Source organism: Hyla sarda, chromosome 2, assembly GCF_029499605.1.
Source record: "Hyla sarda isolate aHylSar1 chromosome 2, aHylSar1.hap1, whole genome shotgun sequence".
NCBI classification, from domain to species: Eukaryota; Metazoa; Chordata; class Amphibia; order Anura; family Hylidae; genus Hyla; species Hyla sarda.
The window spans coordinates 272492658-272520459 of record NC_079190.1 but is presented as its reverse complement, the minus strand read 5'-3'; the positions used below and the strand labels follow the sequence as shown (position 1 = coordinate 272520459).

At 39.9% G+C, this 27802-nt stretch overlaps 1 protein-coding gene across 1 annotated transcript in view; it reads right to left on the bottom strand.

Moving 5' to 3' along the window:
* The window catches only part of GRIK3 (glutamate ionotropic receptor kainate type subunit 3), a 669988-nt gene that overhangs the window by 80958 nt on the left and 561228 nt on the right, over positions 1–27802 (bottom strand). The window contains exon 11 of the mRNA XM_056557135.1: positions 21317–21540. Coding sequence (XP_056413110.1) covers positions 21317–21540 — 224 coding nt within the window. The remainder of the gene's footprint in view (positions 1–21316; positions 21541–27802) is intronic.

Sequence of the window (27802 nt, the reverse complement as noted above, 5' to 3'; positions counted from 1 at the left end):
CTGCTCTAGCTTGCTGCGCAGGCATGGAGCATTAGATCACTGATCGGACAATGGAGAGGCAGGTAAAGACCCTCTCATGGTCCGGTAAGCTGATCGGGACATCTGTCGCGATAGTCCTGATCATCTCCGCTGTGCTACCAGGACAATTTCACTTTCATTTTAGACGCCACGATCAACCTTGATAGTGGCGTCTAAAGGGTTAATGCCGGGCATCAGCCCAAACGGTGGGGCCTGGCATTAGCCGTGGGTCCTGGCTGCCCATAGCAACCGGGACCCACGGGGTTTAACCCATTCTCCGCTGGTGAGACTGGTTTAAACCCTGTCAATGGGATCAGGGTGTACAGGTACGCCCTTGGTCCTTAGGTACCAGGGTCTGAGGGCGTACCTGTACGCCCTTGGTCCTGGACGGGTTAAAGAGTACCTGTCATCACAAAAACTTTTAATATTTTTTTTAATTAATGTATTAGAAACAACTTTCTAATACCATGAAATTAACAAAAAATGATATATTTAATTAATTTTTATATTTAATTTGACTTTTAAAAAGTGACCACTAGGGGTCACCCTACATGTCTTGGCCACAAGTCTCTCATAGAGTCCAAACTCTCCTAGGGCAGCCGGGACACTGACAAGCACAGCACAGCTCCCTGCCTGTCAGACAGGCGGGAGCGAGCTCTGTGTCCGCAGCAGCTCCTGACATGGCCAGCCGCATGATCAGGCTCTGCCCCCTTGCAAGGAGAGCCGGCACGCGCTTACCAAATGTCAGTGTAGCGCAGCGCTGCACAAGAAGAGGATTGGGTCTGCCTACCCTGAGTCTGATTGAGGTCTTCAATAGCTCTGATCGAGGTCTTCCATCTAAAAACTTATTAGTAACTTTATTTGGCACTGGACATTAGAGATAGAGGAAGAAAAGCAGAAGTGAGCACAGGTAGATGACATCGCACCTGCCGGGCCACACATCCTTCCTCCCTCACAGAAGTCTAGAGAGAGGGAGGAAGGCGCCTCATGTGCGGGATCAGTAGATCTTGTTAGTGGGTGTGGGGGACGGTAATTCCCAAGCCGCTTACCAAAGTTGGTTGTGCGCCCACACACAACAAGGTAAAATGAGAAGAAATATAGAAGAAGGTCCACTGCAGCCCTCCTGGGTAAGAGTAAAATCAAAACCGAATGACCATGGATTCAGGAGTTTGTCTGGCGCAGAAAGGAACCATCAGGCAGCCAAGTAAAATCAATGGATTTATTAGATGCAACGCGTTTCGCTGCGCATGCGCAGCTTCATCAGGCATTGCAAGAGAAGGCTGGTAACAGATATATATACCTCCAGGAGTTAACCATTAGAGTACTTTTTGGAAGAGTTATTGCATAAAATTACATATCCACATATGGATGTGACAATGTATAAAAAATATAGAGAAATATAAATAAATATAAATAGACAGACAACAGTCACAAAAATAATAATGAAACAATAATGTAAAAGCACAATGAGATCATATAAACATATATATATATATATATAATATAATTATCGCATGTGGTGTGAATATACCCCACGTGCGACTAATGCAATCACACCGCTTAGTCACCGGTGCGGCATTCAACAACGCAAGTTGGATATTATTTCAAAAAATATATAATATAAAAAAATATGGACCTATAAGATGCTATGTGTGTTAGTTCAAAGAGTAAAAAATTGATTAGTATATCGCTGCATTATTTAAATGGGCAATGACAGTATAAATAAAGTAAAATAAACAGTGCGGTAAAACAAATCGCAACTGACCAGAGGGTGACATATGAACACTACTTATAAGAAGTAAGAAAAATTAACTAGAATAACTAGTGCGGTATTGAATACAGCACCCGGCAAAAACGCAAGGTGTGAATATTCGTAAACAGATCAAAATTTACAAACAATAAGAAATTAATAAAAAATACAGAGGTTTCTGTATGCAAAAAGAAAAAAACAAAAAGAAAGAACGGAACTTGGATAATAAAACATAGGGAATAATAGATAAACAGTGGGGCACTCCAGGGTGAACAGCACAGAAGGAACAACGAAAAAAACAGGTAAAGATGTAATATTTTGAAGATTAATCCATTAGAAGAAATGGAATATTTTAAACCCTAGTTTATCAGATTATTTAACTGTATCGATACATTCATTAAAACCTTGAGGGTGCAAAGTATGTAGTTTGTGAATCCAAAAGATTAAATAATCGTGAATCCTTTTGGATTCACAAACTACATACTTTGCACCCTCAAGGTTTTAATGAATGTATCGATACAGTTAAATAATCTGATAAACTAGGGTTTAAAATATTCCATTTCTTCTAATGGATTAATCTTCAAAATATTACATCTTTACCTGTTTTTTTCGTTGTTCCTTCTGTGCTGTTCACCCTGGAGTGCCCCACTGTTTATCTATTATTCCCTATGTTTTATTATCCAAGTTCCGTTCTTTCTTTTTGTTTTTTTCTTTTTGCATACAGAAACCTCTGTATTTTTTATTAATTATTTATTGTTTGTAAATTTTGATCTGTTTACGAATATTCACACCTTGCGTTTTTGCCGGGTGCTGTATTCAATACCGCACTAGTTATTCTAGTTAATTTTTCTTACTTCTTATAAGTAGTGTTCATATGTCACCCTCTGGTCAGTTGCGATTAGTTTTACCGCACTGTTTATTTTACTTTATTTATACTGTCATTACCCATTTAAATAATGCAGCAATATACTAGTCAATTTTTTACTCTTTGAACTAACACACATAGCATCTTATAGGTCCATATTTTTTTATATTATATATTTTTTGAAATAATATCCAACTTGCGTTGTTGAATGCCGCACCGGTGACTAAGCGGTGTGATTGCTTTAGTCGCACGTGGGGTATATTCACACCACATGCGATAATCATATATATTTATATATATATATATATATATATATATATATATATATATATATATATATATATATGTTTATATGATCTCATTGTGCTTTTACATTATTGTTTCATTATTATTTTTGTGACTGTTGTCTGTCTATTTATATTTATTTATATTTCTCTATATTTTTTATACATTGACACATCCATATGTGAATATGTAATTTTATGCAATAACTCTTTCAAAAAGTACTCTAATGGTTAACTCCTGGAGGTATATATATCTGTTACCAGCCTTCTCTTGTCATGCCTGATGAAGCTGCGCATGCGCAGCGAAACTCATTGCATCTAATAAATCCATTGATTTTACTTGGCTGCCTGATGGTTCCTTTCTGCACCAGACAAACTCCTGAATCCATGGTCATTCGGTTTTGATTTCCCTCACAGAAGGACCAAGATGTGAGCCACCATGAAGAAATAAGAAGAGGTACAAAGAGGGGGGTTTTGAAACAACATAGGGTTAGTGTTAGTGGGTTAAATGACAGTAATAATGACAGACTCCATATAATATGCATTGTGCTATTATATCATTGGGTTTTTTAAGTGTTAAACATCACTTTATTTAAATGATTACATTACATTTTGTAGATCTGTTTGTAATCCTGGTCAAATTAGTTTAGCTCTTCTAAAAAGCTACTGTTTTCACCAGACACAAAAGCTCCCCCTAGTGGTAGTTGCAAGCAAACAATATTGTTATGTGTTTTGAGTCCTGAAAAGCATTGGCGGGCTTATTTCCACTACAGACCACGCAGAAATTGCATGGTCAACATGGCCTCCATGAAATGCATGCTACTGGTTTGCAGCATTTCTCTTAAGTAAAGCTAAAACATAACTTCCTTGTTTTACTTTTTAGATATTATTAAAAAGTAAAACAAGTGAGAGAGAAGTAAACAAGAGGATTTGACATTTCTGCAGTAATAAGATTTGAAGTTTACAAAAGCTCTGATTGATTTTGGCTCGTAGAATGAATAGTTATTCCTACACATCGTGGGTTAATCCAATAAGCTGAGAGGGATGTGCTGTTTAGCATTGAGTACTCTGTTACTGCCCCTTGGGAATTTCGGGGCTGTTTGGTAGGTGAAATAGCTTTCGGACAGGATATATAAGTGAGCCATTAGTTCAATAAATCTAGTGCTAGATTATCAAAAGAAAGTGTTACTTGTTTATTAACAAGCACATATATAATGCTGCTCTGCCTATTTCCTTGACAAACTGATACAAGTGATAGTGACCTAAAAGATTTTTATACCATCCTTAACCCCTTAAGGACTCAGTTTTTGTGTTATTTGCTTTTTCTCCTCGCCTTTTAAAATCCATAACTCTTATTTTTCCACCTACAGATCCATATGAGGGCTTGTTTTTTTGTGCGACCATTTTTACTTTTCAATGACACCTTTCAAATTAACATAAAATGTACCCTAAAATCTAAAAAGTGATTATTTGTAAGCAGGAATGTATAACTGCAATTTTGCTATATTTTTGTTTTTTTGGAGGGGGGGGGGGGGGTTATGCAGTGCACATTATGGGAAAAATGATCCATTATCTTCATTTTGTAGGTGTAATGTGTACTGCTATGGTATCGCATTACACAGTGAGATCAGCGATCCACTGATATAGCCCAGCTATGCCAGGCTACATGAGTAAGTCAGCGATTGGCGGAAGGAGGCAGGTAAGGGGACCCTCCTTCTCCATTTTAGCTTACCGAACCCTTGCGATCACATCACCGGGGTTCGGTAAGCTCCTCTGAGCTACCACAGATTTTGACCTTAACTTTAGGTGCCATGATCAGCATTGATCACGGCGTCTAAACTGTTACCTGACGGGCAGCAGCGGGATTGCCGCTACTGATGGTAGCTTACTCTCACTGCTCTGAAGCTTCAAAACCATACCCTGCAGGTACGCCCTACATCCTTAAGTATCGGGGACGAGGATTTTTTTTTATTTAAGGGGGGGGGGGGGGGGGGGCGTGCAATTGGGTGACAGATATCCCAGAAACCACTTACAAGTCAGGTACCTCACACTTCCTCCATATAGTAGTAAGACCCCCACAGTGCCCCCTTATGTAGCATTATGGAATGTGTCCTCCTGATGCTCTGATGCAAGCAGCGTGCTCTTTAAGCACAACTTATTGCTGTGTTCATCCAGAGATCTTGGACGTGTTCTGGATCCCAAGATGAGCCACTGTTACCCTGCTTGCAGCTGTCTGCTAGACCAGAACTTCAGTCTATCAGACAGCTGCAAGTTATATACCAAGGACACGTGAGCCACACGTGCAATATATGGGTTGGGGATCCCCACTGTAGAGTTTGTGCAATTTTTCTATATGACTGGCTTTGTAGTACAGAGTAACTCAAGTAACATTGTAAAACATATACATTTTTTTCCATTATTCTATTAAGTTGTCCATGCCACATTTGGGCAATAATCATAACTCCTAGAAAAACCCTAATTATGTGGCATGATATATCATCACTACCAGTGTACAGTAGTTGTGGGCTACCCATTAATTTGCATAAAAATCTTATGCTTAAACTGGACTTTCTACAGAGAGCATAACAGCATAATAAACAGCTTCCTGCCACAATTCCACAAATAAAGAAATAAAATAAATAATAATAATACACTTGAAATGAACCCCTTACGGCGCTGAATAGCACTTCTTAGCCCACAGTGCCATACATTTATGGCGCGGCTGTGATACGAGCGCAGGAGATGCGCTCACTTCATTCTGGCGACTGTCAGCAGCCGCGGACCCGCCGGTAATGGCAGGCATCAGCGATCGCTCTGATGTCTGCCATTAACCCCTCAGGTGCAATACAGATCACAGCATCTGCGACAGTGTGGCACTTATAATGGCTGATCAGATCGCCTGCGGCTGATCAGATCAGCCAAGATGGCGGATGGAGGTCCCCTCACCTGCGTCTGTCCCTCTCCCGGGGTCTTCTGTGCTGATCTGCCTTCAAGCAGACAGAGCAAACGATCACCGATAATACTGATCAGTGCTATGCCCTATGCCCAGGTATTGACCCAGAGAATAAAGAAAACATGTCTTTTTTTTACCGTAAAGTGTTCAGCGCAAAACCGAAGCTCCCAAAATATGCAAAATTATGATTTTTGTTAAAATTTCCATACACAAATTTTTTTTTTGGGGGGGGTTAGCCATACATTTCAGGGTAAAATGAGTGATGTCATTACAAAGTACAACTGGTCACTCAAAAAACAAGCCCTCATATGGGTCTGGGAATGGAAATATAAAAGAGTTATGAATTTTAGATGGCGAGGATGAAAAAACTAAAATGCAAAAATAAAATTGGCTGCGTCCTTAAGGTGAAAATGGGCTGAGTCCTTAAGGGGTTAAACCTGCCTGGTGATTAATCACTAAGGGGGTCTTCTAAAGGACCCCCCTGTGGTCATGTGATATAATTTAAAGAGCACTTTGTACTATTACCCCTTCAAATGAATGGCTGATCATATACAATAATGGAGTGGATTGGTACACTAGAACAGAGCTGAGCATTGATAAGCAGTCACAAATGGGAATGCTGCACAGTAGCTACTGTGTAAGTAGCCGGAGCCCTGTACCCTGTACAGGAGACAACTCATTTTACTGTAACCACTTACTGCCTCTATTGAGTTAAGACTATATGAGTTACATCTCATGGCCATATATTTGACATACCCTGTCAGGATAAATTAGGGTTAAAGAGGTACTCTGCCCCTAGAAATATTATCCCCTATCCAAAGGATAGGGGATAAGATGTCTGATCGCAGGAGTCCCGCCACTGGGGACCCCTGCAATCTCGGTTGCGGCACCCCAGACATCCGGTGCACGTGCCGGATGACTGTCAATGAAGGGCGGAGGCTCTAGACATCACGGTCACGCCACGCTCGTGATGTTACGGTCATGCCCCCTCAATGCAAGCGGGGCGAGGTCATGACATTACGAACCTCCAGCGCTGCTCCCGACGCTCTAAACGAATGCCGGGTGCAGCAGGTAGATTGTGGGGGTCCCCAGCGGCAGGACCCCCATGATCAGACATATTATCCCCTATCCTTTGAATAGGGGATAAGATGTCTAGGGGTGGAGTACCCTTTTAATGCCTTCCAAATAAAAAAAATAAAAAAAATAGACCCTGTGTTTCTTTGTTCAGAAGTACAGAGCTGATGTATTGAAAGAAGACTGCTCAATGTTGATATACAGTAAGTGTGGTTACATTGCAGGCTTATAATGTTAATACTTTTATTTCTTGTCCTAGGAGATGTATACTGTATACATCACATTTCTGAATGTATGTCAGAAGGACATTTTTTTACAACCAACTGAGAAATACTCCGTGTAAATGTTGACATATTAATTTGCAGTTTTCTGTGACAATCCTCGACATATCTGCTACTTTTAGAAGGTAAATTGTGCATTTAAAGCTGTCATTTGGGACAGAATCCTCTGTGGAAAGGCCACTAAATGTTCACTTGCTAACAAGTTGAAATGAGGAGTTAGTTATTCCTTCAGGGACTGTGTACTACAAGCTGTGAATGCAAATAGCAAGCAGTCATTTGGGTCTAATGTGTTGTGCTCTTAAGGGATTAAATGACTTGGATGCAGCGGCACAGCCATGAGCCTGAGAGTCTCATTTATAAGCAAGTATGAAATCTATCCTCTCGCATGCAATTTAATAGCCCCTGAGTTGTCTTCAAGTGGCAATGACCTACAATAATAACAACTACTGCACCCCTGGTGCATACTTCAGACTAGTGTTTCTGTATGACAATAGTCTAATCTGCCATAGAACGTTTAGAAAAACACAGCTTTGGGACTTCTTAGCACAAATGTGACTTTCCTCACAAGTATTTGCCCTGTTTTAACTTGTCCCATAGCTATTTTATCAGGCTAAAATAAATGCAGCTGCTTAAAATGGTTGTAGAATCTGAATAATATCTACACTTCCATGGTAAATGATACATTATATATATATATATATATATATATATATATATATATATATATATATATAAGCTGACTAGTTAATTGTAAGCTATGATTTTATATTTTAATGTAATTAAATACTTAGCCTTTCTGAAATCCTATAATTTACCAATGCTTTCGGTTAGATCCACACATCTTTAAAGGGGTACTCCGGCGTTATGACATCTTAAGGATAGGGGATAAGATGCCTGATTGCGGGGGTCCTGCCGCTGGGGACCCCCATGATCTTGCATGCAGCACCCTGCTATAGTCAGTCCCCAGAGCATGTTCGCTCCTGGTCTGATTACTGGCGATTACGGGGGCTGGAGCGTTGTGATGTCACGACTCCGCCCCCATGTTTCATCATGCTCCGCCCCCACAATGCAAGCCTATGGGGGGGGGCGTGGTCAGTAATCAGACCCGGAGCAAACATGCTCCGAGGGACTGATTATAACGGGGTGCTGTGTACAAGATCACGGGGGTCCTTTGGATAGGGGATAAGCTTAGCGCCGGAGTACCCCTTTAAAGCAGATTTGTCAAAAAAAAAAATAAAAAAATAAAACAGGGGTGTAAATAAGCTCACGGCTAGATAGGGCCAGTCATCATGACTCTGGGTACACTTTTTTTTTTTTTTTTTTTTAAAGCTATACAGTCCTTTCCACTGATATTAGACTTTTTGTTATTGTGCATATGTGGCTCAAAAACGGGTGGAATTCCCCAGCACAGAAAGATCTGAAGACATGGGCCAGATTTACTTGGGCTTTTGCTGAGCTGGGGTATGCCCACAAGGCTTTTGAGCCTCATTTGCAGAATTAAACAGCTTATATTTCACTGGAGGAAAAAACAATACAGATTAAAGCCATGGGCCTATTTACACCCCTGTTTTCCTGCTTACAGGTCTGCTTAAAAATTTATATGCACAATCTATTGTACAATAGCCAGAAATCCCAGTACAGAGGGTGTATCTATATGACACACTATGTATCCCTAGGCTAATGGTATCCCATACCAAAATACCATATTGCCCATAGTAGCCAAAACTAACACAATAACCTACAAAAATTTTTACAAGGGACTTTAAATGTAATGTCTCAATAGTATATATTTTATTAAAGGACAACTGCAGTGCCAGTGATACGCCGACAGCTCTAGGAAGTGGAATGACGTCAGCACTGCCGGACCGTGAGGCCTGTGCCGGATCAATGGGGGCTCGTAGGAAGGTATGTATGAGTTTATTTTGTTTATTTTTGAGGCCCGGGCACGGGAATATATAAATGTGTACCACTGCAGTTGTCCTTTAATTAAAAAAAACACTAAAAACATTGCAATACATAAAATAGGACCAACACAGCAACTGTAAAAGCATAGTCAGCAAACAGCATGCACATTATACTTGTATAGAAGGTGCTACAGCACACAGCTGCCAAGAGTAAGCTCTATAAGTTCAAGTGCAAGTAGTTAAATAAATATACAGCCATAAAGTCCGTTGCATACAACAGGGAGCCATGGGAAAGACAGCCCCAACATATGTTTCGGTAAGATAACCTTCTTCCAGGGGTGGCGTCTTTAACAACCAGGGGAGCTTATATAATGGGGTAATAGGGAGATAGAATTGTCTAATTAGTATTAGTGTTTATGGCAGACATTGGCATGAGTTATGCCAGAAAGCCATTTAATTTCATTGCTGGACTATATTTAAAATTGTAGAACACAGATAGCAATAAAGTTGTGTATCTTACTTTATATACTCTCTCTCTCTTTCTCTCTCTCTCTCTCTCTCTCTCTGTATATATATATATATATATATATATATATATATATATATATATATATACAGAGAGAGAGAGAGAGAGAGAGAGAGAGAGAGAAAGGGGAAATGTGATGACAAAGAAGCACCATGCGAGGGATTCCAGATCCGGGTTGGGTGCTCAGCTCCAGGGTCAGACCAGGCCCCAAAATATTCAAGTAAATAGAAGAGGGCGGCACTCCAAAGTTATAGTGAAAACCCAGTGAGTGGATTTATTTACAGATCTGTACAAAACGCGACGTTTCGGCCCATCAATAGAGCCTTTCTCAAGCATCTTGAGAAAGGCTCTATTGATGGGCCGAAACGTCACGGTTGTACAGATGTGTGAATAAATACACCCACTGGGTTTTCACTATAACTTTGGAGTGCAGCCCTCTTCTATTTACATAATTTACACACACACACACATATATATATATATATATATATATATATATATAACCAAAGAATATATATATATAGAAAAGTCTATAGGAAGCAGCACATCAAGTTAAATGTAACGGGTGCAAGCAAATTGAACCTCGGTGCTCCGGTTCTACTGGTTAGATAAAGGATGAAGGCAGCACACCACAGTAGTAAAGTCCAAAAAAATTTGAATTTATTCCATCATGTGGATTACAACGTTTCGGCGATCTCTCACCGCCATTTTCAAAATGGCGGTGAGAGATCGCCGAAACGTTGTAATCCACATCATGGAATAAATTCACGTTTTTTTTGGACTTTACTACTGTGGTGTGCTGCCTTCATCCTTTACATATATATATATATATATATATATATATATATATATATATATATACTTTTTTCCCCCCCCATGGCTGCCTATTTAACCCCTTAAGGACCAGGCCCATTTTGGACTAGAACAATTTTATTTTAGCATTTTAGTTTTTTCCTCCTCGCCTTCTTAAAATCATAACTCTTTTATATTTCCATCCACAGACCCATATGAGGGCTTGTTTTTTGCGTCACCAATTGTACTTTGTATTTACATCACTTATTTTACCATAAAATGTACGGCACAACCAAACAAATATTATTTATGTGGGAAAATCAAAAAGAAAACCGCAATTTAGCACATTTTGGAAGGTTTTCTTTTCACGCTGTACACTTTCCGGTAAAAATGACATGTTTTCTCTATTCTGTGGGTCAATACAATTAAAATGATAGCCATGTTATATGCTTTTCTATAATTGTACCGCTTACGAAAAACTCAAACCCTTTTAACAAAATTAGTATGTTTGAAATTGCCCTATTTTGACCACCTATAACTTTCGAACTTTTCTGTATATGGGGCGATATGAGGGCTAATTTTTTGAGCCATGATCTGTAGTTTTTATCAGTACCACTTTTGCTTAGGTTTTACTTTTTATAAATGTTTTATTATTTTTGTTTTGGAATAAAATGTGACAAAAAACAGCAATTTTTGACTTAAAAAAAATTATGTTTACGCCGTTCACCGTATGGGATAATTAACAATATATTTTAATATTTCAGACTTATGCACGCGTTGATACCAAACATGTGAATACATTTTTTTACGCTTTTTTGGGGGTAAAATGGGAAAAACGGATGTTTAACTTTTTTATTGGGGGAGGGGATTTTTTAATTTTTTTTTACTTTTTTATTTAAATTTTTTTACTTTTGTTTTTTATACTTTTTATGTCCCCATAGGGGACTATTCATAGCAATCATTTGATTGCTAATACTGTTCAGCGCTATGCATAGGACTTAGCACTGATCAGTATTATCGATGATCTTCTGCTCTTGTCTGCTCGATCTCAGACCAGAGCAGAAGACCCCGGGAGACAGCCGGAGCCAGATGAGGGGACCTCTGGCTGTCATGCTGGATGATCGGATCCCCGTGGTAGCGCTGCGGGCGATCCGATCATCCATTCAAAGTACCACACTGCCGCAGATGCCGTGATCTGTATTGATCACGGCATCTGAGGGGTTAATGGCTGATGGCTAATGGCTGATGTCCGCCATTACTGGTGGGTCCCTGGCTGATAGCAGCCAGGACCTGCCGCACATGGTGCGAGCATCGCTCCGGTGCTCGCGATCATGGCGGCGCGTAAATGTATGTCATGGTGCAGTAAGTACCACGTCACCATGACGTACATTTACGTCCATTGTTGTTAAGGGGTTAAAGGGATTGCCCGGACAAGCTATCCACCAAAGTTGCTCCACTGAAGCCTTCAATCCCTTGGTGATCTCTGCTTATTCTGGGTTCTGTGTCATCCTTACCCCATAGGACTCCACCTCAGTGATTGATTGGTCTGAGCACAGGTATCTGAAGCTGGAAGAAGCTTCTGGACAGAGCTAAATTAAAGTTGTAGTGGACTTTTGTGAAACTGTGGGTAAGTGAGTATAATTTTTTTGTATTTTTATAGGTCCCCAGAAACATTATTTTATTTTTTATGCCTGAATATCCTTTCCATCATTTCTTCAAGTAGTCAGTTGTATTTGCTGCTAAAATCTTCAGACCATGTTCAATAGCGGTTAGGCTCCTTTCACACTGCCCTTGGTGCCTGGCAGTGTGACAGCCCCTGCAGAATAGTGGGAGAAAAATCACAGCATGTGCCGTCTTTTTCTCCCGCCATTCATAACCGGTCCTGGCGGACCCCATAATAGTAAGTGGGAGGCGCCAGGACCCATTGTTTACTGTTGCTCCCCGTTAAGAGAACAGCCGTTAAAGTCAAATTAAAAAAAGTGAGTTCTCAATGGTGAGTAATGGCAGTGTGAAAGTAGCTTTAGGGTGTAAATGCAAACTGTATCTTTCCTGGAGATGATAGTGGTTGACAAGCAAAGTGTTCCTTTCCTGGGGATGATATTGGTTGCCTAGTGTCAAGAAGGTGGGACTTAGTTATTTAGCTGCCACAGCCTGGCATGCCTCCTTACTTAAAGTAAAGCTAAGCTGCTCAGGGGACATAGCGTTCTTTCCCTCATCGCTTGCCATCACCTCCAACCACTCCTTAATTGATGCAGAGCCCTATACATCAGAGAAGGGATTGGGAGATTAGGGCAAGCAAGGAGGCATGTCAGGCGCCTGAGCAGCTTAGTTTTACCTTTTTGACAATTAAAATAAAAAGCCAATTTTAGATGTTTGGCAACCACCTCCAGGAAATGCACAGTTTGCTTTCATACCCCAACAGCTATTCAACAGTGTCTGCAGCTCTTAGCAGAACATACAGCTGACAGATTCATTTTAAATATCCTCCACATTTATTACAAATAGGAGGAGAAAAACTTTACACAAATAGGAATCTTTTTTTGTGTTGTTTTAAAAAAAAATAGTCTTTATGAAGAATAATAACAACAATTAACAATATGTTGCATTTTAAAAACTAGACAAAGGTACATTTAACATGTACTGGTATCTTGAACAGGCTAATGCATCTCCATTCATGTTTACCAAGGTTTAGTTATGAATGCAACACGTGCCAAAGAAAGTGCTTGGTATTGTTAATAAATCAAGCCAAACATTCCACTCTTTAAAAAAGGCAGCTCTGAGAGTGGGAAGGCGGTTATTGAAAAGGCCATTCTTCATCCTTTAATAACCTGATGCTATTCATTCTAAAACACCAGCAATGCCTTACGGGCATCCAGTGTGCCGCATATGCTGGATTTATGCTTATTCCATAAATATGGATTAGAGATCAGACTACCTACAAATCCATTATAGACAAGATCAGAGTGAGCAGGATGGTGCAGGTATTGTGGAAAACAGAGATTAGAGTTTAGAGTGGTTTGGAATGAATGTAGGGAGCGTAGACTTGTTCATAATATTCAAGTACAAGACGCACAATAATATATTAATGCAGGACACTATGTCATGCGTTGAACACCTGCTCTTAAAGTAAAGCATTGTATTGCTTACTAGAGAGCTTACTGATACATTGCTGGTACTTTTTACTTGGTATGTCTTGAATTTTGAAAGAAAATTATGTTTTTGCTAAATAAAACATATCTTCTATTAAGAATAACTGTGTTGAGTGGTTTTCTTTTCAAGCTAATTCACATATTTGTACCTAGTGGCAGCAATGCCTGCATGATAAAAATAGCCAAGTCTGGCTTATGCTATCATATAAGTAGCACAAGCAATACAACATGATTTATCAGAGAAAGGCCCCTTTCACACTAATGTTGTGCCCCATCGGCAAATGTCCATCAGGCACTTTTTTTTTTGCCTTAACAGATATTATTTTTGACGGGCACAACGTGAATCAACGGGTCCTGACAGATCCCATTTACTATCATGGGGTCTGTCAGACACTTTGTTTTTTGACGGGATAAGCGGGAGGAAAAAATGTTGTATGATGTATTTTTCCTCCCGCTATTCTCCCCGAGTTCCCCGATGGATGTCACACTGCCATGTCACAAGGCCAGTGTGAAAGAAGCCTAACCTAGCATAGTTTAAAAGGCTGAAAAACAGGCAAGGGTCCATCCAGATCAGCCTATTACCCTGTAGTGCTAATCCATAGGAAGGTTAAAAAAAAACAAATAAACCAAGAGGTAGAAGCCAATATTCATGATTTTATGTGGAAACATTCCTTCCGGACTCCCTATTTGGAAATCAGAATAAATCCCAGAATTCCCAATGCATTTCCAGAATCTACTGACTTTAATTTGTAATATTATTACACTTCAGAAATGTACCCAGGCCTCCTTTAAACTCTTTTAGTAAAGTTCACAATAACCACTTCTTCTGGCAGAGTTTCATTGGTTTACTGCTCTGACAGTACGGAATCCCTTTCTGTGTCGGTGTGGAAACTTTTCAGTTTTTTGGGGCGTAAAACATGCCCCTTTGCTATTGTTACAGTCTTGGGTATAAATGGATCATGGGAGTGATCTTGGTATTGGTTTGTGTCAGTCAGTGTCACTGACACTGGTCAGTGTTTGGTCAGTATTCCAAGCCAAAAACTAGAAGTGGACCAATACAGAAAAACTGTAATTCTACTGAAAAAGTTGAACCTTTTTTTTGTTTTGGACTCACTCCTGATTTTGATCAATTCTCACCTAATACTGACCAAAATTACATGTTACCCCCTCTATGAGTCTATAAAGTAAACCTGTATGCACTTCCATACCTGGAAGACTGTCAATCATTGTGTTTAGAGATAGAAAAACAAGTGCTCCATAGGGTAATAATGTTAGTACCTTGTGTGAGATTAAGAATGAATAACTGCTCACCCTGGGTGGTTGTGTAGATTAATACACAACAATGACAAAGGCACAATGAATAGTTGGTCCTCTGCTGCCCTCCGGTAGATAACAACAGGTGTAATGAGAAAGAATGGCTTCAACAAAGCTCACACAGTGCTGACTGACCAGGACACGATATGGGAGAGGCAAATGGACTTTAATAACCAAGATGCAATGTTTTTCGCTGCGCATGCGCAGCCATTTAAGGCATGACACACTGGATACAACAACAAGTGTATAAAGGTAACAATTAACCCCTTAAATAACAAAGTAAAAACAAGGCAGGGTAACCCCTTATATACTTGCTCTAATACATATTGCAAGCTGCCACAGCTAATCACTATATATAACCGCTGTAGCAAATTGCAACCTGCATCTGACATAAATAATATATAAAATCTGTATATTAAATTACCAAAATATATATAAAATAAATTATTATAAAAGGGATTATTCCAAAAGAAGTACATACAATCATGAATCCAGATGTTAATAAACATACCTTACAAATAAAGAATAATACTACAGGTAGTGCCCGAACATTCTCTATTGCCTCATTGAGCCCCTGGGGAACTAACGTAGCTAACTTAAAAATCCAATATGATTCTCATTTGATCAATTTTTTATAGCGATTAAGAATATTTTCCAGTATGGTTTCTAAAATAATAAGATGCAAATCATTAATATTATTATCATGTCCACGCCCTGCGTTCTTCTGGCCCCTGCCACTCGCCGGGCGGGGACCGGACAGGGATGCCTGCTGATATCATATATAACCCAGGGGGGTCATGAGGCCCTCCCATATTGTCGATTCCGGGTTGATCAGGTCTCTGATAACTCAATAGCCCGGAAAATAGGAATGATCGGAGATCCCCGATCATCCTAAAGGATAGGAGCGAGGTGGCAGTGATGCCACCTCCTCCTATCCCTTGCCATTGGTCGGTTAGGACCAACTGACCAATGGCAGTTGGGGCGGGGGGGGGTTTACAGTTGAAATCGTCGCTCTGCCTGCCCCTGGATGCCGGGCAGAGCAGGTGAGGGAAGATGGCGGCGGGTACTGGAGTCATGAGGAGGCCAGAGTCCATGGGATCGGCGGCGGGATCGGCAGCAGGATCGGCGGCAGGCAGCGGCAGGATCAGAGGGATCAACAGCAGTGAGGAGGCGGCGGCGGAGCAGCGGTGGAGGCAGCAGTGAAGATGGTAAGTGGTAAGTGACCTTCACTGCTGCCTTCAAGGAGTTGTCAAACTACAACTCCCAGCATGCCCAGACAGCCAAAGGCGTGGTGCATAAGCTGTAGCCCTACAGATGTTGCAAAACTATAACTCCAAGCATGCTGGGAGTTGTAGTTCTGTAACACTTGGCCCTTCATATGTTGCCGAACTACAACTCCCAGCATGCCTGGCAGACTGAGCATGCTTGGAGTTGTAGTTTTGCAATATCTGGAGGGCTACAGTTTGGACACCACTACACAGTGGTTTCCAAACAGTTATCCTCCAGTTGTTGCATAACTACAACTCCTAACATGCCCTTCGGCTGTCTGGGCAGGCTGGGAGCTGTAGTTTTGCAACAACTGGAGGCACACTGGTTGGGAAACATTGTCTGTTTCCTAACTCAGTGTTTCTCAACCCATGTGCCTCCAGCTGTTGCAAAACTATAACTCCCAGCATGCACTGACAGACCATGCATGCTGGGAGTTGTATTTTTGCAACAGCTGGAGGCCCACAGGTTGGGAAACACTGAGTTAAGTAACAAACTCAGTGTTTTGCAACAAGTGTGCCTCCAGCTGTTGCATAACTACAACCCCCAGCATGCACGGACAGCCAAAGGGCATGCTGAAAGTTGTAGTAGTATGCCTCCAACTGTTGCATAACTACAAGTCCCAGCATGCCCTCCTGCTGTCCGTTCATGCTGGGGGTTGTAGTTTTTGCAACAGTAGAAGGCACACTGGTTTCGCAACACTGAGAGTTTGTTAACTTACTCAGTTTTTTGCAACCAGTGTGCTTCCAGCTGCTTCATAACTGCAACCCCCAGCATGCACCGACAGCCAAAGGGCATGCTGGGGCTTTTAGTTTTGCAACAGCTTGAGGTTGCCCCCCCCTTCCTCCATGTGAATGTACAGGGTACATTCACACGGACAGGTTTACAGTGAGTTTCTCGCTGCAAGTTTGAGATGCAGCAAATTTTCCGCTGCAGCTCAAACTCCCAGCGGGAAACTCGCTGTGAACCCCCGTCCGTGTGATTATGCCCTAAAAACACTACACTATACAACACCTACACAAAATAAAGGGTAAAACACTACATATACACATACCCCTAAACAGTTTCCCCCCCCCGACGCCCCCCCCCCACAGTAAAAATGAGAAACATCTGGTATGATACGGTTTCTAAAACGGAGTCCCTATGCAAATCCTTAATTTAGGCCTCAAATGCACATGGTGCTCTCTCACTATGGAGCCCTGACATATTTCAAGGCAACAATTTAGGGCAACATATGGGGTATTTCCGTACTTGGGAGAAATGTCAGATAACAGATTTTGGGATTGCAACACAATTTCTTCTGAGTACGGAAATACCCCATATGTGGACATGAAATGCTCTGCGGATGCACAACGAGGCTTAGAAGTGAAAGCGCCATGTACATTTGAGATGATGATGCACAGGGGTGGCTGATCGTTATAGTGTTTCTGACATAAAAAAAAAAAACACCCACATGTGACCCCTCATGGAGCGTAACAAGGGGTATAGTGAGCCTTAACAGCCCACAGGTTTTTGAAGAATTTTCGAATTTGAATTTTTTTTTCACAAAAATGCTGGTGTTATCCCAATTTTTTACTTTTGTTAAGGGGTAATAGTTTAAAAAAAAAATAATAATAATTGTAACCTTATTTCTTCTGAGTATGGAAATGCCCCATGTGGATATAAAGTGCTCTGCGGGCAAACTACAATGCTCAGAAGAGAAGAAGCGCCATTGGGCTTTTGGAGAGAGAATGTGTCTGGAATTGAAGGCCATGTGCGTTTACAGAGCCCCCGTGGTGCCAGAACAGTGGACCCCCACATGTGACCCCATTTTAGAAACTACACCCCTCACAGAATGTAATTAGGGGTACATTGAGCATTTACCCCGCACAGGTTTCTGACAGATTTTTTGAACAGTGGTCCGTGAAAATGAAAAATGTAATTTTTCATTTGCACAGCCCACTGTTCCAAAGATCTTTCAGACGCCAGTGGGTTGCAAATGGTCACTGCACCCCTTATTGAATTCTGTGAGGGGTGTAGTTTCCAAAATGGGGTCACATGTGGGGGGTTTCTGCTTTTCTGGCACTATGTGAGGTTTGTAAATGCACATGGCCCCCGACTTCAATTTCATCAAAATTCTCTCTCCAAAAGTCCAATGGCGCTCTTTCTGCTCTGAGACCTGTAGTGCCCCAGCAGAGCACTTAACGTCCACATGTGAGGTGTTTTCTTAATCGGGAGAAATTGGGATTCAAGTTTTGGGGTCCATTTTCTCTTATAACCCCTTGTGTAAAATAAAACTTTAACACCATAATTTTAAAGTAAAAAATCTAATTTTCCATTTTCCCGTCCAACTTCAACGCAAAGTTGTCAAACACCTGTGAGGTGTTAAGGTTCACTATACCCCTTGTTACGTTCCTTGAGGGGTGTATTTTCCAAAATAGTATGCCATGTGGGGGTTTTTTTTGTTTGTTTTTTTTGCTGTTCTGGCACCCTGGGGAGTTTCTAAATGCAACATGCCCCCCCCCCCAAAAACCATTTCAACAAAATTATCTTTCAAAAAGCCAAATTTTGCTCCTTCTCTTCTGAGCATTGTAGTCCACCAGTAGAGCACTTATCATCCACATATGGGGCATTTTCTTAATTGGGAGAAATTGGGCTTCAAATTTTGGGGTCCATTTTCCCCTATTACCACTTGTGAAAAAGAAAAAATTGGAGTAACACCATCATTTTAGTGTTAAAAATCAAATTTTCTATTTTCATGTCGAACTTCAACACAAAGTTGTCAAACACCTGTGAGGTATTAAGATTCACTATACCCCTTGTTACATTCCTTGAGGGGTTATTTTGCTGTTCTGGCACCATTCCTAAATGCAACTTGGCCCCCAAAAACCATGACAGCAAAATTTCTTTTAAAAAATCCCACAGTTGCTCTTTCCCTCTTGAGCCATGTTGTGAGCCCGTAGAGCACTTTATGTCAACATATGAGGTATTTTCATACTCTAAAGAAATTGGGCTACAAATTGTGGGGGGCTTTTTCTCCATTCACCACTATTAAAAATGAGAAAAATGGGGCTACAAGAACATGTTGGTGTAAAAAATGCAGATTTTGATTTTTCTCCTCCACTTTGCTGCTATTCTTGTAAAACACCTAAAGTGTTTACAAACTTTCTGAATGTCATTTTTAATACTTTGAGGGGTGTAATTTCTATAAAGGGGTCATTTATGGGGTATTTCTCACAGAAAGGCCCCTCAAATCCACTTCAAACTTAACTGGTCCCTGAAAAATTCAGATTGAAACATTTTCGTGAAAATTTTGAAAATTGCTGCTATACTTTGAAGCCCTCTAATGTCATCAAAAAGTTAAAACATGTAAAATTTCTGATGCCAACATAAAGAAGACATATTGTAGTTGTGAATCAATATAAAATGTATTTGGAATATCCATTTTCCTTACAAGCAGAGAGTTTCAAAGTTAGAAAAATGCAACATTTTCTAAATTTACCACTTGTTAAAGTAGAATATCTCACGAAAAAACTATCTTGGAATCAGAATAAACGGTAAAGCATCCCAGAGTGATTAATGCATAAAGTGACAGTGTCCTGAGTCCTTAAGGGGTTAATGTTTGATCTGTGTTTGTACATACGTGACCGCACCATTGGAATGGTGCGGCCCCCGTACTGCAAATGGCAATTGCAGTATAAAAGATATACTGCAAATTGAGTATCACAGCTGACCCTATGAGCAATAGAGAATGTTTTGTTAGTTTTAAAAGACTCAAATATAGTATTAGGTGTACCAATCATAGAGCACCACAAACAGCGAGCCTTCTTACAGGGATAACAACCTGCCAACATTGAATCAGGGGATACTTAAATGTTATCAATACTACATTTTAATCTATTAGGGCCACCAAACTTTGTAAATTTCTAGACCTGAATGTCACTACAGGGTTAGCAGGCACAATATCTCTCAAAACAGGATTACTACGAATAATGGGCCAGTTACGTTTCAAAATAGTGATTAGCTGTGGCAGCTTGCGATATGTATTAGAGCAGGTACAGTATATAAGGGGTTAACCTCCTTAGTTTTTACTTTGTTAATTAAGGGGTTAATTTTAACATTTATAAGCTTGTTGTTGTATCCACCTTGTCATACCTGAAGAAGGTACGCATGTGCAGTGAAACGCGTTGCATCTTGGTTATTAAAGTCCATTGTCTCTCCCATATCGTGTCCTGGTTGGTCAGTGCCTTGTGAGCCGGATCCCTTCATTGAAGCCAATCATTGTATTTGACCACCCAATGGACTTATAAGGCCTGAGAGGCCAAAGGGCAATTTAATTAATAAATTATACATTTACATGATAAAGGTTTATAATGAAGACTAAATTGAAATCGATGGAACAATCCCTATGCATCTGGTACTATGCACAATACATGTCTCATAGTCCTAGTAAAATTAATACTTCTGAAGACTTAAAGAGCTAGACATTAGACATTGAAAGGTAACTTTTTTCCAAAATCAGAGCCAGTGTCATCCAAATGAAAAGAGCTGTGCCAGAATACTACACAAGGACATTAGACTTGAATTGTGCAGTATCTGGAAGAAAGCAACCATGTTATGTAATCTAATGCAGGCCCTTCTATGTGTTATTCCTGTATATATACACAGTGCTGTACAGCATACAGACTATAATGCCATGTGTCAATGTCCTACAGTGAGAATTGCAATACAATTTTACCATCCCAAATACACAGTTGGATCATGTCATAGAAAGCTAGATAAGCTGTCAGTATGTGTTTGGAGTGTGGAAGAAAACCGCACAAGCACAAGGAGAACATACTGTATAAACTCTTTGCAGATGTTGTCCCCATCCAGGCCATAATGATAATCATCAAGTCACAGTATTGGTTATGGTTGTACATGGTTTTTCTACTTGTATTTTATTTACATATTGGATAGTCAGCATGTACCATCACTTGTGTTGTATTCACAGACTGAGAATAACATGTGCACAAACATTAAATCATTACAGAATATCTATTTGATCCCATATATAATATGTAGCGGGGTTTGGAATAAAGTCTGAACTATAGAGATATATCATGTACTCAATCAACCTTCATTGCATTACTCCCTTTATCACTGTCTTACTGACACTTACCTTGCTATGACAAACAGGACACAGCTCACACCAAGGTAAGCGAGTAGAATGTACATCCAGATGTCAGGAGACAGAGGATTCAGAAAAGAGAAGACACTGGGACTGGTCCCATTGGCTTTCCGATATAGTATGCTAATCCCCAGATTCATGAATGGTTTGGAAAAATCAATTACTTTTTCTCGGATATGGGTGATGGTAAGTGGAGCCACTGCCAGGTCAGCTTTCTGAAAGAGCATAAACAAACTGAAGGTTACCAAATGTAGCAACTGCGGAATTTGTAATTTTCAATAAGTGGCAATCAGACAGGACATGTAATGTACACACTTCACTGCCAATGTATTACACAATTTCCTGCAACATAATAACATCTAAGTGGGTAACTGCTTGCAAATGACATACAATTAGCTTTTACCAATCTCCTTGAATTCTTGATGATGTTATACCATTAGAAAAACAATAACATTTCCAAAATTAACAGAAAAAAAATGTTTTACAATGTATTAATGTAACAATATTAATAACATTATAAACATATGTGTCCATGAAACCACCCAATTGCATGAAAACAAGAAACTATAGATTAAAGGGGTATTCTGGCATTTAAAACACAATATATTCTTGGGGTAGTAGAAAAGCTATACTTACCTAGTCCTGGTCCCCCACTAGTCACACTGCAGCTCAAATTCTTCTGCTTATGTTATTCAGCCACTCATCTTCATCCTGCTTCCAAGATGACTTGTCTCGGAAGCAGGATCAAGAGATGAAAGGTGAAGTAACATAAGCAGAAGAATAAGAGCTGCAGTGTGAGTAGAAGGGGATTAGGGGGGGGATAAGTATAACTTTTTTTTTTCTATAGCTCCAGCATTATATTCCTTTTTTATTCTGCAATACCCTTTCAAAGCATAGATTAATTTAAATGAAAATTTACAGTATATAAGAAAGGTTAATAGTAATATATGTAAGTAATTACAACAAATGAGAGACATGATATGTTTATTAGGAAAAAAAACTGTACAATTGAAATAAGGCTCTAGTACCCTGTCGGACCTGGATATCAAGTGAGATATGGTTGGGTATGGAGGCATAGTGATTCTCATAGGTTGCTGAAGCTAGTGTTTCAGCTGGTCCCACAAATGTTCAGTTGGTGAAAATCTGGAAAATACATTTCTGGAAACCTTTGGTGTGCCGACCAGCATTGCTAAAAAAAAATCCCATTTAGAAGCCTTGTCATAGGAGGGCACAGGATGTGGTCCCAGGATGTCCTGTACATATCTCTGAGCTGTTAGTGTCCCTCACATCCCTACTAAGGATGAAAGACTATATATATATATATATATATATATATATATATATATATATATATATACTGGCTCTGAGATCATCCTACCAGTCATTGGAGCAGTGTTCCACTGTACAGCAAAAGCAGGATTAAGGCGCTCACCATGAGGCTTCCATACTGGAACCCGACCTTTGTCAGATCACAAACAAAATCTGGATTAATTGCAAAAGACAACTCAGTTCCAACCCATAGTAGCCCAGGGTTTCTTGTTTATGACACTACTACAGATGAAGGTGGCACTAGCTGGCTGACAGTGGCAGGACATACGATGGGCATACTGAATCCAAATTGGTATGGGTATTACTACTCAGCTTCAGTACTTCAATGGAAATCAGCTGGTATACCACACAAAAATTGTGGACAAGGATAGTGTGGTATCTGGAAGAAAGTGAAAGTGTTTTTTTTTTTCTGTTTTAAAGACTAGTATATTGTATTACAATTTATTTAATTACATTATTGGATGTATATGTAGATATTACTACCACAACAGATGAATGTACTGCAAAAAGGTAACCCCTGTGACCTAATACAGGGGTTCACGCGGACCTAAAACAAAGAACCTAATCCTTTTAATAACTCTGTATTAGTATTGATTGCATGGTTGCAACTGGAGGACAATCCCAGCCTTCATTGAAATAGAGATTATCCAGTAGCTGTCCACATATATACTGAGGCAATGGTGTTTTAGTAAGTACAATGTCATTTATCTGAACATGCACACAGCTCCTTGGTCTTTATTAAATCAAGATATTGAAATCATTCGAGTGAGTCGGACTTAAAGGATACAAAAAGCCCTTGTAATCTACCGATACAAACTGAAGCAAAGACTTTCATCACTTGTATACTTTTATTCTTGATTTATGACAGTCAATGGAGACAGTAAAAAAAAAAAATCTTTTTGTATTCCTTTGTAGCAAACTACGCATCCTAAACAGCAGACTACCCACAATGCCTTAGTAAAAAGACTTGCACAAAAAGCAGTACTATTTCTAGAGAAGCGTGCAATATCCATATTACATTATGTCATAAAAATCAGGCTAAAAAGAATATATGAATCTAAAACTCCTGAGAATCTCAAGGTTATAATAGGCACTCATTATGATCTATAGGCATTGTCACTAAAATTGAGGCAAATGGTACAAGTTCACAGAAATGTGTCATTTACTGTTGGAAAGTCACTTATTCACATATATACCATACAAACTAGGTTGCCAGTCCCCATGGGGGTCAAAAATGTAATATTATCATCTTGATTTTATATGTGTATTTGTATATGTGTACTCTTCACGCCATAACAGCTCTACAATGATCTGAAGTCTTTTATTTTTATAATATCTAAATATAGTTGAATGCTAAGTAACAAATAATAAATCATTAATTCTAAAAATGCAGGAAGAAATAAATAAAAACTACAACAGTTAAAACAAAATAAACTAAGATATGAGAATGTAAAGTACATTAACACATCACTATAGTGATATAGTGAAAATATTTTATGGGAAGCCCACCTTCCACTAAAACATTTTTCATCATCTTGTAATGTCTACACAATTAAACATACTAAAGGCAATTCCAGCTATTTAAAGGGGTACTTCGGTGGGATTTTTTTTTTCTAAAACAGATTTGTAAATTACTTATATTGAAAATCTTAATCCTTGCATTACTTATCCACTGCTGCTCCAGAGGAAGTTGAGTAGTTCTTTCCAGTCTGACCACAGTGCTCTCTGCTGACACCTCTGTCCATATCAGGAACTGTCCAGCGCAGGAGAGGTTTGCTATGGGGATCCTACTCTGGACAGTTCCTGACACGGACAGAGGTGTCAGGAAAGAGCATTGGGGTAAGACAGAAAAAGAAACAACTAAACTTCCTCTGTAGTATACAGCAGCTGATAAGTATTGGAAGGATTAAGATTTTTTTAAATAAATTGACAAATCTGTTTAACTTTCTGGAGCCAGTTCATATGAAAAAATAAATAAATAAATAAAAAAAAGGTTTTCCACCAGAGTACCCCTTTAAGGAATCCTGGTGGGTTTCAAGAAATATGGAATATCCCTAGCATATGGGGCTGGCAAATGTATTTGAATATTTTGCAGTAAAGGCACGGACTCTAAGAGTGTTCAGTATCCAAGAGTCCTCCTACTCACACTCCTGTTAAGAAATGTCTCTTGTTGGGTTGTGGAAAGTTTACGCAGTTCTAAATTTTAGGGATGTTCTTACATGTTAATGTGGCCAAAATTTCTGTGGAAAAGGATTGTTGTATTGCCCTCAAAGTCTATAATACTAAACAGGTCAAATCAGTTTTTGAAAAATAAGGTCTCTAAAAAGTTTACATGTCTTTAAAATTATCAGACACGATGTCTAGGTATGCATGGTTAGCATGTTTGAAATATGATACTTGTACTATTTAGAATGGTCTTATTGGCCTAGATTTACTATTACAAATGCAAAAGAATTTTGGCACACTTGCACCAAAACCTGGCACACACGAGTTTGCACCACATTTATGATGCCTTACTTCACACATTTTTGACAAGTTCAACAAAGGGGCCTGGCCTTGGCAAAATTAGGTATATGCATCAAAAAATGCACCAAAGTTTTGACATGTGATTCTGGTTTAAAGTATGCCAATGAAAATTTGGTGTAAATACAAATTTACAAGATTTACCAATCAGCCTGAGACAAAAAATATGAGGCTGTTTTAGTTTTCATGGAATTATGTAATTTTTATGTTGATCTTCATATGTACATGTATGTGGTCAGATGCAGCTAGGGTACTCCGCCACTGGCATCTTATTCCGTATCCAAAGGATAGGGGATAAGATGTTAGATCGCCACGGTCCCGCTGCTGGGGACCCCGGGGATCGCCACTGCGGCACCCCGCCATCATTACTGCACAGAGCGAGTTTGCTCTGTGCGTAATGACGGGCGATACAGGGGCTGGGGCAGCGTGATGTCAATGCTCTGCCCCTCATGACATCACGGGTCCGTCCCCTTAATGCCAGTCTATGGCAGGGGGAGTGACGACCGCCACGCCCCCTCCCATAGACTTGTATTGACTGAGGCGGGCCGTGATGTCCCAAGGGGCGGAGCCGTGACGTAACTATGCTCCGGCCCCTGTATTGCCCGTCATTACATGCAGAGTGATCTCGTTCTGCGCAGTAATGATAGTGGGGTGCTGCAGCAGCGATCCCCGTGGTCCCCAGCAGCGGGACCCTGGCGATCTGACATCTTATCCCCTATCCTTTGGATAGGGGATAAGATGTCTAGGGGCGGAGTACCCCTTTAAGGGAATGATGATGGGAAAACTTGCTGGGAGGAGCATGTGAGATCACATGATTTTCAAATCACCTCCAGGTGTTTGAGGGGCACAGAGACTAGTGACTGGTAGAATGGTGACAACTGTGCTTAAAATTACACCATTTAAGAAGAGGAATCTACTTGAATCTTAAAGAGCCAAGCAGAGTGAAGTTTTGCCAATGGATATAAACAGTGATAAGGGATTTTCTTTGTTTTCTTAGTGCTACCTCTTGGAGTGTAGAGTTTGAAAGTCTGCAAATTATAGCTCATGTTGAGTCTCCCACTTTTGGCCTTGATTTCAGTACCCTAAAGGAGATATATCATGCAGAAAAATGTATCCCCTATCCAAAGGATATGGGATAAGTTTTAGATTGTGAGGGATCCGACCACTGGGACCCCCAGGATCTCCTGCACAGGACCCGGCTCTCCACGGGAACAGAGTGTGTCTACCCCCCCGCACTAAGCAGCGACTAACACGCCCCCTCCATGTATCCATATGGGAAAGCTGTTTAGCTGTCTATCCCAAAGAGATACATGGAGGGGCATGTTGGCCGTGACTTTGTGTGGAGGTCAACATTTTGGGGTTCAAGGGGATAACTTTTTATGTACAGTATAATACTCCCTTTTTAAGGGATCTTTCCACACTTTATTTTGCTGCATTGTCTGAACCTAGTAGCAATGTATGGCACATGTAGTTTCCATTAGTACAGATGGCAGCATATGTTCTGAAACCTGAATCTGAAGCCTAAAAAATAATTCACCCTCTACTTTGTTGTTCCTCTGTATCTGTTAGGAGGCTATTGATGTAGAATTGGGAGATGTTAACCCCTTCATGACCCAGCCCATTTTCACCTTCATGACCTGGGCATTTTTTGAAAATCTGACCACTGTCACTTTAAACATTAATAACTTTGGAATGCTTTTACTTATCATTCTGATTCCGAGATTGTTTTTTCGTGACATATTCTACTTTATTTTATCGGTAAAATTTCACTGATATTTGTATCCTTTCTTGGTAAAAAATCTAAAAATTTCATGAAAATTTTGAAAATTTTGCATTTTTCTAACTTTGAAAGTCTCTGCTTGAAAGGAAAATGGATATTCCAAATAAATTACATATTGATTCACATATAAAATATGTCTACTTTGTGTTTGCATTAAAAAATTGACAAGTTTTTACTTTTGGAAGACATCAGAGGGCTTCAAAGTTCCGCAGCAATTTTCCAATTTTTCTCAAGATTTTCAAAATCTTAATTTTTCAGGGCCCAGTTCAGGTTGGAAGTGGATTTTAAGGATCTTCATATTAGAAATACCCCATAAATGACCCCATTATAAAAACTGCACCCCCCAAAGTATTCAAAATGACATTCAGTAAGTGTTTTAACCCTTTAGGTGTTTCACAGGAATAGCAGCAAAGTGAAGGAGAAAATTCTAAATCTTCATTTTTTACACTCGCATTTTCTTGTAGACCCAATTTTTTTATTTTTACAAGGGGTAAAAGGAGAGAAATCACCCTAAAATTTGTAACCCAATTTCTCTCGAGTAAGGAAATACCTCATATGCGTATGTAAAGTGTTCGGCGGGCGCAGTAGAGGGCTCAGAAGGGAAGGAGCGACAATGGGATTTTGGAGAGTGAGTTTTTCTGAAAGGGTTTTTGGGGGGCATGTCCCATTTAGGAAGCCCCTATGGTGCCAGAACAGTGGACCCCCCCACATGTGACCCCATTTTGGAAACTATACCCCTCATGGAATGTAATAAGGGGTGCAGTGAGCATTTACACCCCACTGGCGTTTGACAGATATTTGAAACGGTGGACTGTGCAAATCAAAAATTTTATTTTTCATTTTCA